Raw genomic sequence first — 13,852 nt, 5'->3', positions numbered from 1 at the left:
TGGAGACATATTTATATCTAATTTTTACATAGAATGTATTTGTCTGGAAACTTCAGGTGAATTCAACCAAGATATTATTCATGTCAGAAGCACTCCTAAATAAAACATTGCAGGGGTCTTAATGAATGACTTAGGCCTGATTTTCAGGATCTGAGTTTTTCGAAAGAGATCTCTATCACTGAACACTTTGAACAGCTAGTTTTATTCTTAAAAGCTCAAGGAAGTTCAGTTAAAGGAACTGTTTTCCATGTTCAAAAAGCAAGACTTTTTTTCAAAAACGTGCTCTAATTCACAGAATCAAATATGTAAAGTTTACTCTTCCTAATGGGATTTCCTTCTGAGGAAAAGATTCAGAATTTGTCCTCTCCTCACAAGATATTTTATCCTCTTTAACCTCCTGAGCCCTGATACAACAAAGCATGTAAATGTGCTCTTAGATCTTACTGAATTCAGTGGGACTTAATGTGCATGTAAAAATATTTTGCAGATCCTGGTTGTCTACTCTATAACTTACTGGAAATGAATGTTAAAAAAAAAATCAGTCTTCCTAGAGCTACACAGAATTACATACAGAATTCTTAATGAACCAGGAGTGTTATACTGTTTCAGCAATGTATCTAGCAAGCAGCTACTAAAAAGGAGATTTACAGTATGGATCATTTTATTTTTCACCTACAGTAGTTTGCTTATCTTGAAGTCAGCTGCAACTCTGTATTCAGTTCCATTAAAGTATCTCTATAGTCTATCTGAAAGCAAACATCCCTGTTGTAGAAATACTTCTCTAAAAATAGATGCTTACTACCTCAAGAGTGTAAGGTCTAGGAAACCCATGTTTTCTGAAGTAATGCTGGCCAATCTGACCTGTTCATTAAATAAAGAAAACCAATTAACCTTCTTTTTAGTTTTCAACACAGAGGTAAAAAAACCAAAATAAACAACAACCCAAACCACTAAGAGAACACAGTTCTACAATAATACACATCCCAGAAAGAACTTGTTTGTATTGCATCACAAACTCTTGCTGAAGTAACTGGTATATATTTAGACAGTAGCCTACATTATACAGCAAAATGAAGCAATCCCTTTAATATAATTAACTGCCATAAAGCATAACTCCCAGTAAATCCTGCTAAAAATGATCCAGAAAAAAATATCATTAAAATGGCAAGGCTTTACCACCAGGTGTGATCTTTAAGCTGCCACTCTACTTGATAACCCAATAGCTGATTGAACAGAATCATCTCTGTTGCATGAATAGTTTTCTAAAAATAGATGCTCATTACCTTAAGAGTGTAAGGTGTGTGAGAGGCACATTTTCTGAAATAATGCTGGCCAATCTGACTGATTTAATTCAGATCCTGTCTTTTGCAGAATTACTCCAACATCCTAAATTTGCTGTCTCCCCGAAGACATCAAGAATGGCAATAAAATACTCAGAAATTTGTACAAAAAAAAAGGTGTTAGCAAGTTCAACAGTCCCCCCATGTGACATATAAAGCTACTACCATCTGCCAGATCTGCAATCCATGCCCCTCCCTGTGAGTGTAGTTTTCGGTGCTAATATGGGAAAAAGAAAAGTCTAAATACACATTGTACCCTGACAATCAACAATAGTTGAGTCAACCCCTGAGACTTTTTGATAAATGGGAGTAAATGCAATGTTTCACTACAAAGCCTTCAGGCACTCCAGAAGTGTGTTTTTCTTGACTCTTTCCCAGAACTGCAATTGGCAACTTGTGCTGGGTGGACAATGAAATGGGGCTGTTCGTTAAAATAACTTTCATTTAACAGTCCATCTACATCTAGTGAGATACAATGGATTATTTTTAACACAGTCTCTGTGCATTTTTTAAAAATGCTATTTCTTAGTGCTTTAACAAATAGCCCGGAAATAAGAGTTGGGATCAGCTGCTTCAGGCACTTCTAAGAAGACAGACTTTCGGGGGAATTAACATGTTTTTGAGAGTTAATTGTAAAAAATGGATTAAGATGACTCGCTTGGACATGTTCCTATGCGACCTGATCTAGGTGGATCTGCTTCTGCAGGGAGGTTGACTAGATGACCTCTAAAGGTTCCTTCCAACCCCTACCATTCTATGATTCTATGAAAATGAGACAGATAAAGATATTAGACAGACAGTCTGCTATAGAAAAAACAGACTGATAGAGAAAAATCCTGGGAGCAGCAGCAAAAAAAAGCCAATTGTCTCAAGCTATTACTTCAACCTAAAAGAAAATGCTACTGGTCTCAAGTAGGTATATTTTAAACCTGTTCAAAAGCCGAACACAGTGGCTGATAAAACTGCTCTCTAGTCTCATTCTGTAATCAGTAAAAGTTTGTCACCTATAGCATATACCAGAAAAAAGGAAGAATTCATTTGTTCTTATCATCACACAGTCCTGCACCTTCACGCTTTGTGGTCCTGATTCCGTTCCTCGCTCTTCTTTCAGGCCGTGTCGTTTCCCTTTCAGCATATTCATCTATGACAGCACTTTCTAAACAGGTCACACATTTTGTGAGCTTGGGGTTGAATCTACAATTCTCTATGTAGTCAGCAAACACTTAACAACTACGAGGAGGATTTTTCAAAAGATGCTTAACTTGAAAAAAAAATCTTTAACATGGACAATTTCATCTTCCTGTCATGTTTCAAATTCCTACCTTGGATTCATTTCCACTGGTTAGCATTTTGCTAATAAGTGATTATTCATTTCTGATCAGGTGCATGACCTTTTTTTTTAAAAAAAAACCCCAAAACCCAAACATTCCCTGACCAGAGCAGGAAGTTTATAAAAGAAACAGGGTCTTGCATGACTTTTAATTGCTTTCAGCCTTTGTCCTTCCCCTGTGACAGGGCTGCAGGCTCAAGCTCCTTCTGTCCCCTGTCCTGTCTCTATGGGGCCACATTCCTGCAGTGCTTCTCCATAATTCAGTAGGAGACTCAGTAGGAGTCCATCTGCTATTTGCCGTGGAAGCAAAGAGCAGCAGCACAGGCATTTCTGACTTGCCAGAAATGCTCCTATTGCAGCCGGGTACCCCAGATTTGCTGAATGGAGGAAAGCTCTCTCAGCTGATGTGTTACTTACCTGCCTTAGTTTCCCTGGATTTGTACCTGGAACAAAATTAGTTTAACAATTCTCAAATATTTGTGAAAGTGCTTTACTTCAGCTCCACTTCTTTTTCATTTTTCCACATAGCTATGCCAACAAATTTACACATTAATTGGACCAATAGCCAGGCCAACACACAACGGTAAAGAATGATTACAACAAAGCTTCAGTTTCAGAACCTCTTTTCACTCCTGCCCTCTATTTACTGCCATTAATAGTTCAAGCATGAGAAGTATACTTTAAGAGGGATTGCAGGATTTGTCTTCATATAATAAAATCCTCAAAGTTAGGCCCAAATCTTCTTAAGTTTTTCCAAAACTTAAGGCATATCTATGGTGCCAACACTCACTAAGTAATCTTCAAAGAAGCTTATGTGAACTTTGTGAAAGTTAGGATTTTCAGGTTCCAAAATCTACTTTACTATGTGTAGATAAGTGTGTCTTTAGACCAATGGAGGGAAAAAATGTTACATCAAAAATAATAGGAGCTTTAAACAGTGAGCTAACAAGATTGTCCTAGATAATTACTAGATAATTGATAATTACAAGATTTACATTATCTGAGTTGAATAAACATGCATTATTTAATGCATCTGTAACTACCAGTCCTTTCTTCTTGCAGAATGTGGCACCGTATTCATTATTTATGGTTCCCAAAATATGTTTTCTGGTTAACAGGTGATATTGCTGGTAAGTTTTGAAGGCAAACTAAATGTGTATTTTCTATGTAGCACAGAGCATCACTACAAAAAACAGCTGATACAACAGAAGTCTATAAACTTCTCTGTAAATTGTTACAGAAGTCTGCAAAATTCTTACACTCCACCTTTCTATTTTCATGGCTCAGTTGCCTTGACTAAACTCAGTAATATATGAACTTTATATATGCCTCTTATAAAGCTTTGTAAGATCATGTCCTAAAAATATTACTATGGAATTAGAGATGGTGGCACTGTGGCCAGATCAATAGAAGACATTTGGTTTTCCTCATATTAACCCTAAAATTAGAGCCTAAAATTCCAATTTTCTCATTATTTGAGACCTGATCTAGGCAGATCTACTTCTGCAGGAGGGTTGGACTAAATGATCTCTTAAGGTCCCTTCCAACCCCTACCATTCTATGATTCTATGATTATTATTCAGGCAGCAGCTCCTTTGCTGTGTATGTTCCTTGCACAGGTAGATTTCCAATCTATTCAGATATTATGTAGTTTTGAGGAAAGGTTTTATTGATTCTACTTAAAATACAGCACCCATAGATCCTTCACCGTTATTCTTGCTTACAAATCAATCTCCCTTTTTTACACGGAATTCAAAATGAAAAGGAAAGAAAATCCAAGAATTTAAAGCACCATGTTTATTCATACAGCTGAGACGAATATTTTGAGCAGCACTCTGCTTTCATATTAATCTTCATATTCATCTTAGAAAAAGCATTACTGCAGCAAGTCTTAACCATTTTTTCATCTCATGGAAGGAAATAACTCTATAGAAACCTTTGTTTATCATCATTTCACACAATTCCCATTGTTATTGCAAATTCATCCCAACAATATATTGAGCTGGGACACTAATGTCCCAAATAATTTTACTTACTCTAAATAAATAAATTAATTTATTGTTGAGGTAAAGGTTTCTAATGTATCTCTTATTTCAGAACTCCCCCATTATACATTACTTTATACATCAGAGTAGACTGTAGCTCAAATGGAAGCTGGCTGATGTTATATACCAGCTGGAGAATGGAGTCTATACCTGAGGGTCAGGTGTGAGAGTTTATTTGTGCAGGGGTGGATGAGTAGATGAATCCACTTTCAAATATGAAGGTATTTATATTTGTGTATACTGCAGCTGTACCTCTATGAAAATGATAGATATAAAGCAAATCACAGAGAAGAAAAAAATATCAGGTGTTATCATGCTAAATAACATCTGTTCTTGCCTTCTCTATAGAGAGCAAATACTTTGTGAAGTTAAAGCACTGAGCATAGCCACTAGCTAAACTATTTTCTGTCCAGTACCAAGCAAGCTTTCAGGAGGAACCCGCTAACAGTGGGAGAGTTCCTCAGGCTTCTGGACAGGGCAGGACAGCCTGTGCAAACACAGCCTCTCTATATAGCCTGGGAACGATTTAAGATTCTCCACCCTTTCTATTAGGAGGAAATTACCACTGCTAGGCCACAACAATGCGGATAAACACCAGTACCTAGAGCCTGCATAACTCAGGTAAACACAGGGCTTCCTGACATGATGGAAACCACTGGGCACTTCTTTCAAGTCATTCTTCTTACACAGTGTCAGATGTGAGTGTTTAAACAGTCAGCATTTCCTCAGTGAAATACTGGGATAAGTTTTCATGTTTTCAGGAGTAATCTTTTCAATGCAGGCTTCTGGACACTTGTTTGAACAGCTTAATGCAAAAGGGAACCTGGTTTGGAAATACATCTTGGGGTATTTTCAGGACCAATCTGCTTTTTACATACAACTCTCTTCAAATTTTAAGTTCCTGCTAGAAGCCCAAACTCACAGTGACAAAGAGCCAATCAGTGGTGAGAGCAGAAGAAATAAGAGTATGTCTCCTGAGTCCACATTTAAATGGAGCACGGAGTTTGAGCCCTGGGAAAGCACTCAGGATCTTTCTTCCTTGATCACCCACACTGTGAACATATGCATCTGAGTTGGAAGAGCAGAGGTGTGAGTGTAACAGGGTCAATATGGCCCTGGTGCTTTCCTGGAGTTGGGAATTGCTACCAAGTCTAGCAAGTCTTGGATTAAAGAGACAAAGTCTTTTATGTCCATCTCACTCTTGCCCACAAACCCTGTAAACCACTTTTTTAACATTCAGTCTTCCAGAACAGAGCTTTGTTTTGGCCCTCTGCATAGGAGAGTAATTTTTGTTCCTAATGTCTGGCAGTCATAAATATGGACCCTGGTGCTGTCAAGGAAATCCTGGCAATAATTTACATGAATACTAAACAAAGCTATTAAAGATGCAGTTGGGAATCAATCCAAAAGTCACAGAATGTATAAGAGGTGGTTAGATGGCCATTAGCAATTAAAATGCAATTGTCATCTCCACTTGGTACTAAGGTAAAGAGCCATGTACTTCCATTCTGGCTAAGTGCCTCCATGGTATTGGCATTTGAGAGCCCAAATTGTACTTCTGGGATGGTCCAGAAGATTTGTAAGATATGGAATGGATTCAAAACCTGCTGTTATTGCAGAGTGCAAACTTAACCATGTAAGGAAACCTCTATTCTTAACACTGTCTATTCTTTATACATCAGAAAGTAACAAGAAGTGCAGAGGTGACCAACAGATAAATCACAGAATCTTAAGAGTTGGAAGGGAACTCAAGAGATCATCTAATCCAATCCCCCTGCCAGAGCAGGACCACTTAGAATAGGTCACACAAGAACTTGTCCATGTGGGTTTTGAATGTCCCCAGAGAAGTAGACCCAACAACCCATCTGGGCAGCCTATTCCAGTGCTCCCTCACTGTCACAGTGAAGAAATTCTTCCTTGTATTTCTTTGGAACCTCTTATGTTCCAGCTTATACCCATTGCCCCTTGTCCTATCATTGAACGTCACTGAGAAGAGCTTGGCTCCATCCACCTGACACCCATCCTTTACATATTTGTAAACATGAGTGAGATCACCCCTCAGTCTCCTCCAAGCTGAAGACCCCCAGCTCCCTCAGCCTTTCAGCATAAGAGAGATGCTCCACTCCATCATCTTTATGGCCCTGTGCTGAACTCTCCAGCAGCTCCCTGTCGTTCTTGAAATGAAGGGCCCAGAACTGGACACAATATTCCAGATGTGGCTTCACGAGGACAGAGTAGAGGGGGAGGAGAACCCCGCTTGACCTACTCACCATCCCCCTTCCAATAAACCCCAGGATGCCATTGGTCCGCTTGGCCACAAGGACACATTGCTGGCTCATGCTCACCCTGCTTTCCACCACGACCCCCAAGTCCCTTTCCCCTACACTCTAACAGTTCATTCCCCAATCTGTACTAGTACATGGGGTTATTCTTTCCCAGATGCAAGACTCCACACTTGCTCTTGTTGAATTTCATTAGATTTCCCCCTGCCCAACTCTCCAGCCTGTCCAGGTCTCGTTGGATGGCAGCACGGCCTTCTGGTGTGTCAGCCACTCCCCCGTTTAGTATTGTCAGCAAACTTGCTGACAGTGCCCTCTGTTCCCTCATCAAGGTCATTAATGAATACATTGAACAATACCAGTCCCAGCACCGACCCCTGAGGCACTCCACTAGATACAGGCCTCCAATTAGACCCTTCCCCATTGATCACAACTCTCTGCCTTCTTCTCTTCAACCAGTTAACAATCCACCTCACTACCTGATCATCCAGTCCACACTTTCTTGGTTTTGCTGTGAGGATGCTGTGGGATGTTTCTTAAAAAACCACAAACCCAACAGCACAAATCTAGAAAATGGAACTCCTTTTTGTCTTCTTAAATTACATCTGAGTGCTGTGCCATTGCAGTTGGTGCATTTGGCTACTCCAACATTACTTTTCACATTGCCCATTAACAGAGGATTTAGGAGCTGGTTATCTGCTACCTTCCTTCCACGTCTGCTAAAGTTCTTTCTACAGTACATAGCCATTGGAATAATTTCTCAGTCTGGCTAGTTGTCATACCTCGTTTTTTTCTTTCAGCTTTGTGATCATAACAATGACAGGGCTGTCTTCTTGCCAAATCATCTGCCAGAAATCATTCACGGTATTAATCATGGGTCCCTGGGTTGCAATGAAAGCCTTCTCTTTACCTCCATATCCCTGGTTTAAAAACAGACACAAAAACATTCACTTTAAATTCATGTAGTCGACCAGAATTGCAGGTGAAAATTCTAAAAGCAGAAAAATAAATCTGGAATTAAAAAAAAAAAATTAGTTACTTGAACTGAAAGCAGTTATGACTAACAGTAAAGCAGATCAGAAATTTTTCAGTAGAACAGTTTTTCCTCTGGAAACTATTGATTTGATGGACTGAAATGGTCCTAAGAATACATAAATCCCTCTCAAATTTCCCTGCTTGCTTGGCTTTTTCTCCTTTATTCTGTTCTCCAAGGTTTTGAGGTTTCCATCATCCAGTGGTACTTATATTGCTTTATATTGCTGAAGTGTTTACAAGATAGTTTACAGTCAACAAACCATGAGAGAGGGAAAAAAAAAAAAAAAAGGAGAGAATTATATAACTATTAAACTGATTTTTTTTAAATGGAATGCTTGTGGAGTCAAAGACTCTGCTATGTATCTTTGGTAAGGGAGAAGTGGCTTTTTGAGGCCTTATAGGAGGAACTGCATATCAGTATAAGGAGTCCCAAGACAAAGAAGAGGTTAAAGAAAGGTCAGACAAGCAGTAGGGAAGCAGAGGAAAGGGAAAGGCAAGAAGAAATGGAAAAAACCAAGAGAACACCTCCTTATTTTTGGGGTGAGCAGGAGAACTTGTGAGTTTTTGTAATGAGAGGATGCCTTACAGTAACATAGATCAGGAGAGCCTGGCAGCATCTGAAGGGAATGAGGGAATGGAACACAGCTGGAGGTAGTATGGAAGCTTCCAGCCATGGGTTTCCTTTTTGGTGCCTTTCTCCTTGATTGCTGTTAGTCATTGCCTCAATCAATGGAACAGATCCTGAGCTGGTATAAACAGTCCTTCTACTCACCAATCTGCCTAAAAATACTTTGTTCAAGACATGTCTATCAGGATCCCATAAAGCCTAATGATAACACATCCATGGATGTGAATTTTCATTTAATTGCTGGGTTGTCTTTTTTTTCTGCAGTTGCTGAGAGTTCAGCTGGTGTTAGCAGCAGGAGCAATTGTCATGTGTTGACTTAAGGATGGTGGTATAGGGAAAAGGAAGACCTCAGACTCAAAACATGCTCTGGCTGATGGAAGAACTGCTGTCCAAAGAGAACTGCTCTGCTTTGTTACATGATGATGTCTTTCATGCAAAACACTGAAAGTATAGGATGTAACCTGAGGCAGGGTAAAAGGCATAGCTGATGTGCATGTATATATACATATACTGTTATTTAAATAACCAACATCATTATACAGATATGGAGCCAAATTTCAGCTGCACTACTACATTTATTCCAGCTGAGGACCTGGTACATAACTAATCAAAACATTTAATTTTGCAGGTTGAGGACTACCTGGAACATGACTGAAGTACCCTCTTATTAGTCCATAACATAGCTGACACTTCAAAATAATGCTTTCCAACAGAGTTCATGCTGATAGTCTTTTTATTGTGTAATCATTCAATATAAGGAGCAAAATGTGAGTGTGTGAGTCAGTACACATCTATATATTTAACACATCTGTTTATGCTCCTTTTCACAAACTTGTTATGGCATTTAATTGCTTAACTGATTATTTCAGGACTATCAATTTATATAGTTATGTATGAAAAAACCCCATCATCACCAAACTTGTTTGTAGATGAGTGCAATGAGCAACTTACATTGCTATTGACTCTGATCTTCTTTTTACCGAAATGCCAGTAATTTCTCTCATTGTTAAATGGTAACCTGCTTTTCCTCACTATAAGAGAGTAGGACAATATTAAATGGGAAACTGAAGTAAACAAATAGTACTGCATGTGTTTCTTAAGGTTTTTCATAAACTATTTGGTAAATTGTTTTGTTACTGCAACTGCTTTAGTACATTCATGGCTATGTATGTGGTCCTTGTTACAGACAGCTCACGAAACTATTTGTATCACACCAATGTAGACAAAAGGATTAGGAATTATCAACAAAGATGGGTAGGAATAAAATGGCACCTTGGCAAAATCAGCTATTAACATGGAAAATCACATATTGTCTCAAAAGCACAGGAAGAGCATACATTTACTTACCCTAATGTAGTTAGCATTTATGTAGGTGCTCAAGGAGTCAGATGGATTTTTTGGTTTCAAATACACTCTGCTTAGGGGATCTAAGAGCACAAGGAAGATGGAAATTGAAAAGAAAACCCATAATTAGGAGATTTCTGTAGAGAATCAAAGACTCATTGAAGAAAATAATCTATTGTTACTCGGGGCTGTCAAGCACTAAAGCATTATGTGTCAAATTCTGCCCTCTGGAAGGGATCATCACGTGTTGTCACAGTATGTGCTGGGCTGTGCAAGCTCTGGGCACAGAAGAAACACCTTCAGGTCCAGGCAGTGTTCAGCAAAATCTAGTCTGCCTGTGTTGAGTGTCAAGCCCACCTGCCTAGACTGTCTCTGAAACCTGTGTTGTATTATCGTACAACCTTAAGTACATTAAATCCTCCAGATTCAACTTTGATATATTTGCTTAAGGCTGTACTGTTTCAATGACTATGGCTGGATTTACATCAAGACAAGCTCCTTCTGACCAGCATGAAACCAGCTATTTGTTTTTATACTAAGTCAAGTTCACTGTAAGGGGCTAGGCTAGGTAATCCATTCAGTCCTGTGTTCTCATCTGACATAACTGGTGACCATTCATGTGTACTAGACTAGAGACACAATTCCAGAATACAGGAAGGTTTAGCTTCACACTCTTTTTTCCTTCATTGTCTTGGATCATCTAGAACAGAGTGGGGGACGGTTCTGTTGAGCTGGGGGTTACCAAATCCTTCCTGCAAAGCAAGATTTTGCTTGCTGATTGTGATGATGCGATATACTCCATATACTACCCTTTTGGAATTAAAGCCTGTAAATTCTCAACTACATGGCCTATCAGAAAAGGATAAGGAAAAGGGGAATGAGGTGCTTGGGTTGTGGCTGTCTATGGGCACAGTTTGACTTTCTTCACATCTTTTCTGAAAACAAAAAAATTCTACTGTTAACAAAATAACATAGAAATAGTTCTGTACTGAAAAAAAACCCACCTTTTCTTCTGGTAATTTACTTAAATAATTAATTAGAATCATCACCTTTTTGACAGTATACAGACACATATTGGTTTAGAAATACTTACTTAGAATCATCACCTTTTTGACAGTATACAGACACACATTGGTTTAGAAATAGTTTCTGGATAGCTGCTTTGATTAGTGCAATCTAGGCAAGGTATTCAAAGATACAAGGGTGGCTGCTGAACTGCAGAATGGTAAGAGACAACTATTTATTACGTGTCCCTGCTGTTTACATAATAAATATACAATTGATGTACAAATGCTGTACCAAAACCTGGTATTTTCGGAGTTTCTTTTGGATTTCTTTTGTGACTTTTCATCCTGTTCCTAAGAACAAGATAAAACCTTTGTAAATCAAAGCAAGAGGAGGGATGATCCCAAACATACTTTATGTCCTTTTCTCACTGGAGGTCACAGGAGGTCTTGGACAGGAGTGGAACCTCTGCAGGACCCAGGCTGGTGTTTTGAAAGTATGTTTTTAAAAATGTGCAAATGAATGCATGACTTTTAGTTCAAAGTCTGTACATGAATCCTAGTTAGCTTGTGTTAAAATCTCTTTGTACTAGCTTTCCCAACTTTTTCACTTAGAGATTTTTTTTTTCACTCTTAACAATATGAGGACAGGAAACCTCTCATTCCTTTTCAGCACAGAGTGATTATTAGCCATTTCCACAAATGCCTCAGGCTACGTGGCCTTGAACAAACACCCGCTTCCTCTAGCTCACACAATGCCTCTGATTCTGGTGTAGCTTGACCCCTACCTTAAAAAACCTCATCCAAGCAGACTCAACATCCAGTTTAATTACCTTGTCTTGAGGTAAATCCCTCGGTTACTAAGGAGCAGCTAAATCAGTTACACAGTTTCTCAGACCTCCTTCCAACTCCAACCAACACCACAAATGCTGCTTCCAAATGAGAATGTTTTATAAATTAACAGTCCTGATCACTTAGGACTGAAATAGGTAAGTGCTGTAAATGCAGGTCTGAAATGAGGAAAACCTGAGCACAGCTAAAGATTCAGAGCCAGTAAGCAATCATCAGACATAAATGGAAGTAATTAGCTTCCTCTTGAATGACAAACACCTTGGAGGTAATAATCTTTTCCTCAAGACTGACAAAGTCTGAGAGTCTGAAGCTACAGCAGAAAGACACAGATGGTGGCTGCAAGGCTGAATTCATCAATGTTTGTAAAGCATCTTGAAACTCAGCAGAGCAGTTAAGCACTTATAATTACTATTAAAAAATGTCTCCTACAATTTTGACAGAGGCAAAATTACTTCTGCTTTCTTCTGTGTATCTAGGAAGTCTGGAATAGCTCTCCCATTAAGAGTAGAAGTAGCTTCCTCTATCTGCATCCTTAACACAAAAAAAAATATTGGCCTGAATTTACAAAGCCAGAGGAACAGGAGGGTTTCAAAGCAGCTGTAGCTTGCCCCCATGAGACTGCCGAGCAAAGGGATCAAGCTGGGCTATACAGTGGCCCTACCGGACAGCCTCCCCTACTGCCATTGATACTGGAGGTTCATCCATTCCATGAACATCACTTTGTCATGACGACCTAGGCTTTTGCCTCATTTCAAAGGCTGTATTTGTTGTATGGTATTGTATAATATGCTGTGCTCATCTTTCAGTCTCTCATTCTACCTGCTACTGTGTTGTGAATTTTTTAGGACATGGGTATTTTTGCATTTGTAGCATTTTCAAGGTAAGTTCTTTGTTACTCCCAGACCAGTCCTAGTTGTCAGAATCAACAGTAGGACTGAAAACCTATGCGAAGGGCTGTCCTTAAGGTATTTCTGATTTGTGAGCAGGAAAGGAAGATGAAAATTTTGTGAGGCAGATTGCTTTCATGCAGCTCAAAAGATCATCGGTCTTTCAGATATTGAAACGTTTTGAAATTCATCCACCTCTACTTTGCGTGCTCTTGCTTTCAGGCTATAAATGAATTACAGATACTGGTATTATTTGGTAAACATTGTAACACAAAATGTGTAAGAATGATGCCAGACTGCATTCCCAATAACTGTCAGGCAGGGAATCAGCTATTAGACTTGCAAATAAAATAACTGCCTCAAAGCACCTCATGTATAAAAACACCTGTAAACTAAGCATCAATTTTTAAACTCATCTGAATCATTTCCTGGCACTTCCAATATAATCCAGGATTTCTCAATGGAAAATTTAATAGATTTATCATGGTGATTGCTTGTGCAGTTTAAATCATGCTTCAGCATTATAAATCAAAGTTTTATTCATGCAAAGGGAATCTTTTTTATCCACTAAAAATAAGGTCTGCCTAATACCCAGTTACATTTTTATGCAGTCTAACATAGATCAATTATTCTAACACTGGTTATTTACAAATATTACAGATGTTATTTTACTGGTGATCACAACTAGGACACATTTCATCAACTCACAAAAATGCTTTGATGAACCCATGTTGAATTGCACTAAGATTAAACAGTTTTTCTCATTCTGTTTTGTAAATACAATTTTTTTCTTCAATCCGTGAAAGCCTGCCAGTGATCCCATTGCCTTCAGTCGGGAGCAGGACTGGAGCAAACATGACCATTTGCAATCAAGACTGCAGAATTCTCAGAATGGTTTTTCCAGCATCTGTCTATAAGCTTGCATTATAAAATGCTTTGTTGGTACAATTTAGATTTAAGTTTCCCCTTGTCTTTAGCTGGAGTGCCAGAATCAGTTTTATCATAGGCACTTCAAGCAACAGCTTGTGGATTTGTGAGTCTGACCCATTAAGTGCTTTCTACCCTCACGTTACTGTGAATCTGCTGTTGTTCTGTGAGTAGTTTCCCG

General features: G+C 38.7%; 1 protein-coding gene across 1 annotated transcript in view; it reads right to left on the bottom strand.

Annotated features, from left to right (window-relative positions):
* Nucleotides 1–13,852, bottom strand: part of PTPRR (protein tyrosine phosphatase receptor type R) — a 133,619-nt gene that overhangs the window by 12,300 nt on the left and 107,467 nt on the right. Inside the window, exons 8-9 of the mRNA XM_010202606.2 lie at nucleotides 10,005–10,084; nucleotides 7,777–7,914 (exon numbers count right to left, since the gene is read on the bottom strand). Coding sequence (XP_010200908.2) covers nucleotides 7,777–7,914; nucleotides 10,005–10,084 — 218 coding nt within the window. The remainder of the gene's footprint in view (nucleotides 1–7,776; nucleotides 7,915–10,004; nucleotides 10,085–13,852) is intronic.

Source organism: Colius striatus, chromosome 1 (assembly GCF_028858725.1).
Source record: "Colius striatus isolate bColStr4 chromosome 1, bColStr4.1.hap1, whole genome shotgun sequence".
Taxonomy (NCBI): Eukaryota; Metazoa; Chordata; class Aves; order Coliiformes; family Coliidae; genus Colius; species Colius striatus.
Note: the sequence above shows the minus strand (reverse complement) of the source record. Positions and strands in the feature narration are given on the sequence as shown.